The sequence below is a fragment of the Candida orthopsilosis genome (assembly GCF_000315875.1).
Source record: "Candida orthopsilosis Co 90-125, chromosome 2 draft sequence".
In the NCBI taxonomy this organism is placed as follows: domain Eukaryota; kingdom Fungi; phylum Ascomycota; class Pichiomycetes; order Serinales; family Debaryomycetaceae; genus Lodderomyces; species Lodderomyces orthopsilosis.
Window position 1 is genome coordinate 2,178,634 of NC_018295.1, and position 9,386 is coordinate 2,188,019.

At 38.1% G+C, this 9,386-nt stretch overlaps 4 protein-coding genes across 4 annotated transcripts in view; 3 read left to right on the forward strand and 1 right to left on the reverse strand. All coding sequences in view use genetic code 12, as the record gives it.

Annotated features, from left to right (window-relative positions):
* Positions 1-110: 110 nt before the first annotated feature.
* On the reverse strand, positions 111-2,621 carry CORT_0B10470 (Arp8 chromatin-remodeling enzyme complex protein; the record flags this gene model as incomplete). The annotated part of the gene is made up of 1 exon (XM_003868136.1): positions 111-2,621. The coding sequence occupies one exon, from the start codon at positions 2,619-2,621 to the stop codon at positions 111-113; it is 2,511 nt and encodes an 836-aa protein (XP_003868184.1).
* Positions 2,622-3,248: 627 nt separating this feature from the next.
* Positions 3,249-4,223, forward strand: CORT_0B10480 (Lsc1 succinate-CoA ligase subunit; the record flags this gene model as incomplete). The annotated part of the gene is made up of 1 exon (XM_003868137.1): positions 3,249-4,223. One exon carries the CDS (start codon positions 3,249-3,251, stop codon positions 4,221-4,223), a length of 975 nt encoding a protein of 324 aa, XP_003868185.1.
* Positions 4,224-4,359: 136 nt separating this feature from the next.
* Positions 4,360-4,851, forward strand: CORT_0B10490 (Fyv4 protein; the record flags this gene model as incomplete). The annotated part of the gene is made up of 1 exon (XM_003868138.1): positions 4,360-4,851. One exon carries the CDS (start codon positions 4,360-4,362, stop codon positions 4,849-4,851), a length of 492 nt encoding a protein of 163 aa, XP_003868186.1.
* A 116-nt stretch (positions 4,852-4,967) lies between these two features.
* CORT_0B10500 (Esp1 caspase-like cysteine protease) overlaps positions 4,968-9,386 on the forward strand; it is a gene marked incomplete at both ends in the record, with an annotated part of 4,449 nt that continues 30 nt past the window's right edge. Inside the window, one exon of the mRNA XM_003868139.1 lies at positions 4,968-9,386. This exon is cut by the window's right edge and continues 30 nt beyond it. Coding sequence (XP_003868187.1) covers positions 4,968-9,386 — 4,419 coding nt within the window.

Consider the following 9,386-nt stretch of genomic DNA (forward strand, 5'->3'; position numbering starts at 1 on the left):
CTTTTCAATAGATGTTGTAAATCAATTTTGTATTTGCACCATAATACAAGATTGGCTCGTTTCAGTTTAGCATATTCTCACACATGGTTGTATCCGCAGTACACCTACCTTCAATAGTTAAATATACTCTTATAGTATAAACTTCGACTTCCTAACAAATCCCAATCCTTTTGATTTATCCACATTTCATTAACAACTTTCAACCGACTATAAACAGAGCCACCTTTCCAGGTCAACATCAGCGGATCAAATTCACGTGGTGTTGGTAAAATCGTAATCGGGAGTATTGAACCTTGATTGACAAGTTGGTCAATATGGTTAAGATCAAGTGAGTCTGGTGACAATTCAATCTCCACCTCTTGATTGGTTTCTTCAGATGTGGGTAACGCTTGTTTTGCTTGGTTAACTGCATCATTCAACAATTGCTTGAGGTAGTCAATTACTGATTCAAATGATGTTGTTGATAACACACGAGGTCTCCAAATATTCAACCTGTCTGTGAGAATAAGATCGTAACCGTTGATGTTGGCCAATCCACCACCCACAATCAAGATGTTGTCATAAAATTTCTTCATTTTGGTTAAATCACCACACGACAATGCTGCATTGGTTATTGATTCAACAATAGCTTTTTCTAGTGGGACATCATGAAGTGCACCATCAGTGTATCCCTCATCATCAGCCTCAACCAATTTCATAAGTAGTTGCTGCTCATCTAAGTCACAATAATTTAAACTCGTTTTCAATTTGGTTTGGCTTTTGCTGACGGGGTTATTAGGTTTACCAGTGTATTGATCCAAGGCTTGTAAAAATAAATGTTTCAAGGTTAAATTTTGTGGCTCGGTAGAGCTATTCAACGAAGGGCTGTTGGTGGATTGGAATAATCCAGGAAAGAATAGTCCCATTGGCGCTAACATAACCTCATCGAAAACTTTAAATTCGTACTTTTCAGTCGATTTGAATGGGTTTCTTTTATAAAAATTGTACAACTGCACTGCAATGTCAGCATCTTGAAATGTGATAAAATTCTCCTTCAAAGATTGAGCCAATTGCCAGTCATACGAATTAGCCACGTTGATATCACGATATGGAAACCAATTTTCCAACATCAATTTTACAAATGTTTCAGTGATATTGTCGCCACCATAATTTAACAGGACCCTTGAATCATTAATAATCATTCCTTCATCGACACAGCTAACCTTTGTGGTATGAGCCCCAACGTCAACTATACATGCAGTTGATGCACCAGCACCAAAGGTAGCTGCAACTGCTTCTTGAAGAATACCAATTTTACCAAAGCCAATAAAGCGTAGTAACAAATCACACCAAGTTTCCACATACGCCTTATCGTATAGATCAGGTATGATCAACATGATCTTCAAACTTGCTAGATTGGAGATTTCCATCTTTTGTAGAGCATCTTCTATTATATGTACCAAATCACCCAATAAATCTTGACGTGATTTATAGTCTGGACAGTATTCATTGAAATTGGAGTTGATCATTGGGTAACGTAGCTTCCATTCGGGTTCTAATTTCAATGCTAATGCATCGTCCCCGGTATAGTAAGTGCGTCCAGGATCCGGAGTAATCCATTCCTTTTTATTGGGGTCATTATGGTCGGCTATAACTTCAGGCTCTTGTTTTCTGTTGTAGTTTGCCACTGTTTCTCGTGAATTGGGCAATATCCTTCGTTTGTAGTATCTCATTCTGGCCCGGAAATCTTTTGAAACTGTAAACCGCTGTTGTTCAAAATCATCGTCAATAACCACTTTATCTCCATCAGCATGTCTATGTGGCAAAATTTCAGGTTCAGGAGAGTCTTGACTTGTCTTTACAGCAATTACATTCGGAATCACCCTTGGTACGGCATCAGTAGCACGACCAATGCGAATATAGGCTGACCCTGGTTGCAATACAACAACATCTTCACCAATTCTTGCCTTCTCTTGTCGAACCTCCTCCGTCTCATTTTCCCCTTCATCATCTTCCTCTTCATCATCATCTGCCACTGCAGTAACACCACCGTTTTTCAGTTTCAATTCATTTTCAATATTCTTTAAATCAAAGTCATCAAAATTTTTCGTTTCCTCCAACTTTTTCAACTCTTCCAAACTGCCTCCGCTTTGCTTCAACTTTTTCAATTTTGTTGCCAAATCACGTTCAAAACGCCAGTTTCTAATGAACCCAACTTGCTCATCTTTCTTTAAATACTCAGTGAAGTAGTTTTTCTGATTGATTAATGGTATAGTCCGAACACTGGTCAATCCAAATCCATTCTCTTGTTCAAAGCGTCCAACACCAGAATTTTTCAAATTTTGGGCCAAAGCTGCAGCAGCTCTTTGACGGTTTTCTCTACGGCGTTTTAATGCTTCTGCACTCAGTTTCTTTGGTGCTTGTTGTGCATTGCTAGATGATGGCTGGGGAGTCGTTGCACCTCCAGTATTTGCCCCCAGTGGTGTTTCATTCTCTGTTTCTGGCGAGTTGCGTTTTAGCTTTTTCAGTAGTGGCTCTTGCTCTTGATCATGATAATAATCCGGTTGTGATGATGGAAGAGGTGTTCCTGCACTTGATTCAGTATAAATTGGCGATGTAGGTGGGTTAATAGAATCCAGCATGGTGTTGCACGAGGGTGGTCAATGGTCCCGTAATGGCGATTTTTCATCTTCGCGGTGGACAAAAAAGTATAGTCAGTGAAAAGAGATGAAGAGGCCTACTGTGAGTCGAAGAAAGATAGTCCAGAACCCATGGCTGTGGCGGGAGTAACAGAGTCACGGAGGCTGAATTATAGAGCATTCTGGGGCAATTAGGTCAACTAATGCATGTAATCGTGTATGTTGGGTGTTCTACTTCATTTTTACCGGTTTGGTCCCGGCGAATGAATTGATTTTGCGTAAAGACGAGACATCGGAAATACATAAATTTCATAGGACCCACGTTGATCTCACACTTTAATAGCTGTACTCTGTGGGTAGAGAATTAGTTCTGAATGACGAGGAATTTTCTCTACACATCTTTCAACATACACTGCCAACAACTCGTACACCCCCTCGGCTCTAAACGCCCAATGTTTTTTTTAAACCGGGTCTTAAAAAATAATAATTATAATAAAGAATCTCTCAACAAACAACAATGAAGAAGTAGAAAAAAAATTGAGAAAAACGTTCAAAAGTCGGTCAACAAAATCGTTCAAAACTTTTCAACACTGAATTTCTTCCCGATCTATATCAAATACATATTCCATCATGTTGAGTAAACAATTCATTCGTGGTTTCAAATCATCACCAATTGCTAAAAACTATGCATCAACCATTCCAAATTTAAAAGTTACCAAAGATACCAAGGTTATCTACCAAGGATTCACCGGTAAACAAGCTACATTCCACGCTGAGCAAGCTATTGCTTACGGAACACAAGTTGTTGGTGGTATAAATCCTAAAAAGGCAGGACAAACACATTTAGATAGACCAGTTTTTGCTACCGTTGCTGAAGCTATGAAGGAAGCCGGTGCTACTGCTACTGGTATTTTCGTTCCGCCACCACTTGCTGCAGGTGCTATTGAAGAAGCTATCAGTGCTGAAATCCCATTAGCCGTTGCCATTACTGAAGGTATCCCACAAAAGGATATGGTTAGAATTGCTCAAATTTTAAAAACTCAAGACAAGACCAGATTGGTTGGTCCAAACTGTCCTGGATTGATTGCTCCTGAACAATGTAAGATTGGTATTATGCCATCAAACATACACAAGAGAGGTAAAGTCGGTGTTATTTCCAAATCTGGTACTTTGACTTATGAAGCCGTAGCTCAAACTACTGCCGTTGGTTTAGGTCAATCATTGGTTATTGGTATGGGTGGTGATCCATTCCCCGGTACCAACTTTATCGATGCCTTGACTTTGTACTTGAATGATCCAGAAACCGAAGGTATCATCTTGATTGGTGAAATTGGTGGAAGTGCTGAAGAAGAAGCTTCCGAATTCTTGAAGCAACACAACTTGACTAGACCAGAAGGAGCCAAACCAGTTGTTGGATTCATTGCTGGTGTCTCTGCTCCCCCAGGTAGAAGAATGGGCCATGCTGGTGCTATTGTTGCCGGTGGTAAAGGTGATGCTAAGTCCAAGATTGCCGCTTTGGAATCCGCCGGTGTTGTTGTTGAAAAATCACCAGCTAGATTAGGACACTCCTTGTTGGCTGAATTCAAAAACAAAAACTTATTGTAAGTAAGAGCTTTATAGAGTAAGAGAATTCAAATTGATTTAAGTCAGGTCTGTAGATTTTTCACCGGACTGGTAGTGCTCTCTATGGAAAAAAAAAATCAAGTTGAAAATTTTCCACTCTTGGAGCTTATGACCACCAATGTTGAGATCACTAATAAGACCCTTTAATTTACAAAGAACCACCTTGTTGAGGCAAAGCATAGCTCCTGTGGCTCCCTTATACCGGAAATTCTCCCAGTCATTCGTAAACTACAAAACAAACACATCAACCTATACAAAGGAAAATGTGCATGATCTAGAGACATTCCTCACATTGATCGGTCGTAACTGTATTGAACACTTGGATTTGTTTGAAGGTGATTTGAACAAGTTTATTGAAACTCCAAGTAAGAAAATGAAAGAAATGGGTATAGATACGAGAACTAGAAGATATTTGTTAAGATGGAAACACAAATTTGTCAACAATTTAGAACCATTACGGGAGCATAAAAGAGGAGTAAAGAAGAATGGTGGCGAGAGGAAATCCAAGACGGTAAAGGCAAAGAGAAAAGCACTACAAAGGTTGGAAGACAAAGAGAAATTTAGTCAAGAGGAAATGGATGCAGAACATAGAGGTGAAAGATTGTTTTAAAAGAGGCTTATATGTAAATAGTATTGATAGATGAATGAGATAATGGAGCTTGCATTGAGAATACTAATGTAGTTTATAAACTTAGCGTAGTTGAAAAGCGACCAGTTAATAATGGAATGGGTAGCATCGCTTCCTCAAAGAGGTTTTTGCTTTTGTTTACCTTTTTCCAACTTTTTGTTATTCCACTTTATACACGAAAGGAAGCAAGTATGGACCATCTAGACCAGGTTCTATTATCATATATCCAGTCACAGCATGTTCAGCCCCTCACACCTTCGCGAAAAATTAATCTCCCGAAATATGACGTGAAATCGCTTGAATATTCGTGTTTAACGGCACTTGACGAGATGTTACCTAGCATTGATATACAACATGTCCAATCAATCCACATAAAATTGCAATTTTTATACTCCTTGTATGAAAAAAATTACACGCAATGGCTAGAGGTGCTCAAGAAGCATCAATTGTTGATTGTGAAACTTTTTGAAGTGAAACAGCACGATGCGGTTTATGATCAATTGGAGAACACGTATCAACAGATTACCACACGCTTGAGCCTATCTACGGGGATGGCAGATTTACCAACTATAGTGAATGGGGTTCCAATTGCTGATTGCGATCCACAGCTAACTCAAATCATCATTGCATATCATTTTTTCACCCTCCAATGGCTAGCACAAAGTCTTGCAAAGAATACATTGAAAAAGGCGGAAAAGATGCTGATAATACCAAAATTACCAAGTTTGTTTCTTACAAGGAGCAACCAGAGACTTTGGGTAGCCAAAGCCCCCTTTAATGAAAAGTATGAGAGGAATTATGTCAAATTGATCAAGGCATTTGTCAAAGTGTTAGAGAAGCAAGCAGAGCAATACTGTTTGGAAATTACATGTCTAAAAATCAAATTGATGGAGTTTACAAAAGATTACAAAATAGAGAGTTTGAATATGCTTTCTGGAGTTGAAATATACTTACAAGACACCAAGGAAATTGGATCCGAAACTATACAGAGATCATATCAGTTGAATTTGAAGCAGGCTGAGTTGATTCCCGTGAATTCAAGTACACAGTCCTCACAATCAATCACTGACAAGCAATACCTATCTACCTTGAAAGCAACAAATTATAGTTCGCTGAAGATGATTCTTGATTTATTTGCGAAATCGAAAACTAGTACCTTGTCGACCCAGCAAATTGCAATACTAGACTCTGTCACTTTATTTTGTCAGTCAAATATTGGCCCCGATTTAGTATCATTACTCGAACAATTGTATGACATTTTCAAATCTCACGACCAGACAAAGAGAATCCGTAATGTTTCAAATTTGTTATTCAAGTTAGGCAGTAAAACCAATGACATTAGTCTATTGGAATTGGCCATCAAATATGAGTATAACATTTTGCAACATCAACAATCGGAAAAACATTTCGAAAATCTTGTTTTGAAAATAAGAATGGCTAAGCAATATAGTCCATGTATGATGAAGGTATTGTTACAAGCATGTGAGATGTGCAACAAACTCGACCAAACTACAATCGGTCTAGTCAACAGGATCCTATTGACCAATGTCAAACTTGTGGAGTGTTTGAATGAGATAAGGGAACAGTATCGCTTCAGCTTGGTGACAGAGCTACTCAAGAATATGGGCAATTTGAATGCACAAAAGACACTAATTTGTAATGCTATTGTACAGGGTGTATCCTTTGACGATATTCAGTTGTCACTGCAGCTACACTTAGCTTACTACAATGTTGGGGGAGTTGACTATATGAACTTGAAAGAACCAAAAAATTGTAATTTACTTGTATCAACTGGTCTTGGGATTGCAAAAATGAGTATGAGTGGTTGGAATGAAGAAGTTTTATTTCGGGTTTGTAAAAATCTTGTCCATTGGGCTCAACATGCTTTGCAAGTAGATGAATTTGAGTTGCCGATCATTAGAAACGCGATCTTGTTGCTCAAGTTCAACGGAATGATTAAGGAAGTCAAGGAGATTAGTGACATGTTAGTAAAGCTTCCCGTAATTGATGACGAGTTTAAGATTTTTTTGCATTTTCAATTGTGTCAGGTATCGGTAAAACTGTTTGACCATTCAACATGGAGAGACTCTATTACCCTGCTTCAATCGTTAATCAGTCTGACAAACCACTTGCACTTCCAAGATGTGATGAATTACAAAATTGAAAGCATCATGTACTACATTGTCAATGATTTCGACATCGCACAAGCTAAATTTAAAACCTTGGTACCTATTCTCAAACTGAGACCAGAATTCGACCTTTCTCAATCTAAATCGTTCTCCATTTGGGATAAATTGAAAAACTTTTTGATATTAGCGAAATCACAATTACTCGCAGCACAAATCAGTGTTGGGGATCATGCGAGTTCACATTCGTGTATTAGAATGGCGATGAAAATACTTTGTTTGATTTCAAGAAAATGTCCAGCTGATTTAAACAACTCACTGGCAAATGAAATCATGTGGGAAACTAACAATTTACTATTTGAAGTGTATAATCTTTTCATTAACTCGTTGGTTGATCTAGGCTTGTCGAAAAATATACCAGTTTACTTGAATGAATGGAGGAAATTGAATGATCTGGTGGAAGTACCCTTGGTGAATCAGATAAACAGGTACAAGATTCAAATTTTTGGGATCCTTCTGAACCTGGAAAAGTTTAAAGACAGTTTTGAAGATGATCGAGAATTTGTCAAGACGAACCCTTCAGTATGTGAACTTAGACTGATTGTGAGTTCATTACTCAGAGATAGTGAGGTCAGGCAACCACAATTAGAAAATCAACTTTTTGAAGTGAAGAATCATCCATTCCTTCAATTTATGAACCCGTCTACTGAATTTCAACAACTTCATGGTTCTTTCATTCAATGCATACACCAATTGAACAATTTTAAAACGTTTGGTTTATTTCCTGATTGTGTGCAAATATTTCCGTCGATCACCCACAGCGAATTAAATTTGAACCCTGATGCCATGGAAGTTTACCTTGAATTGGGTAAAATCAAGGATTTGTTATTGAGCAAAGCACAACGGTTGGAATTTACCATTTTTGAGCAAAAAAGATTGTATTACGCATTATCACAATGTGTCCACTTAATATCTTCAATTAGTGCCTACCGTGGAAAAGATTTGTTACACCAATTTTACTTCATTCAAGATTGGATCAAGACTAAACCATTTATCGATAATAAAAGGTTAGCAACAATTGATGAAAAGGAGCTAATTCCAGATGTCCATGAAGCAACTCCAATGTCTTATTTCCAGCAATTGAGCAATTTTAAATCCGATTTAACCCTATTGCCTACCAATTGGAGTATCGTCACCATTGATATTTGTGAGCTTACGGGAGACTTGTTAGTATCCAAGTTACGAGCTGGTGGACTTCCCACTTTCATACGCCTTTCATTGACAAGATTCAAACAACGTGAATCAATCAAGACACTAACATTTGATGAAGTGAAAAAAGAATTCAGACGGATATTCCAAGAAAACCGAAAGTCAACTCTTTACTCCACCACATCTCTAGTAAAGACTGTTCAAGACCGAAAGAAATGGTGGAAAACTAGGTTTACTTTGGACTATGAATTGCAAGATCTTTTGCAACATGTGGAGAAATATTGGTTTGGTGGGTTTCAAGGAATTTTTGAACCGATTGGGCCATCATTTGGGGCGTTTAAAGTGGATTTGACTAAAATTTTGAAGACTCACGTATCCGACAAGATTGACCGGGCCGTTTTGATTGACGATGTCATAATTGAATCATTTTATGGTCTAAAGAGCTACGATCGTGCATGTGTTGATGACTTACTCGTATTTTTGATGGAAATTTTGAGCTTCCATTTGAATGTTGACACTACTCGTGTCAATTTTGAGAAAATACATGACGCAGTTCAGCAATTGATTATCAAGTATCAGAATAGACATCAGTCAGAGCACATTGTATTGATCCTAAGTGCGCGTTGTTCATTCTTTCCTTGGGAGTCATTGCAATTTTTAAGACATAAATCAGTTAGTCGAATGCCCAGTGTTTCAATACTCGTTGAGGTATTGAAGAAGCAGTCTCCAGTGAAGAAAAATGATGTGTATTATTTGATCAACCCAGGAGGTGATTTGAAAACTAGTCAACAAAGATTCCAACCATTAGTTGAAAAGTGCAAAACGTGGAAAGGGTTGGCTGGTATCAAGCCGAATGAAGAAAAGATTGTTGATGAAATACTTGATTCTAAATTGTTTATTTATATCGGACATGGTGGGTGCGATCAGTATATTAAACCAAATACGTTGTTCCACGCAAGCAAGCATTGTGATTTACCTCCTTGTTTGTTAATTGGTTGTTCATCCGGGGAATTGCAAGACCATGGACTCTTTGAACCGCTGGGTGGGATCTTCAATTGGATAAACTGTGGGTCACCTCTTGTGCTCGCAAATTTATGGGACGTTACTGACAAAGACATCGATGCATTTACAATTTCAATGTTTAATAAGTGGGGTCTCCTAGATGAAGCCAGGGATAAGGTC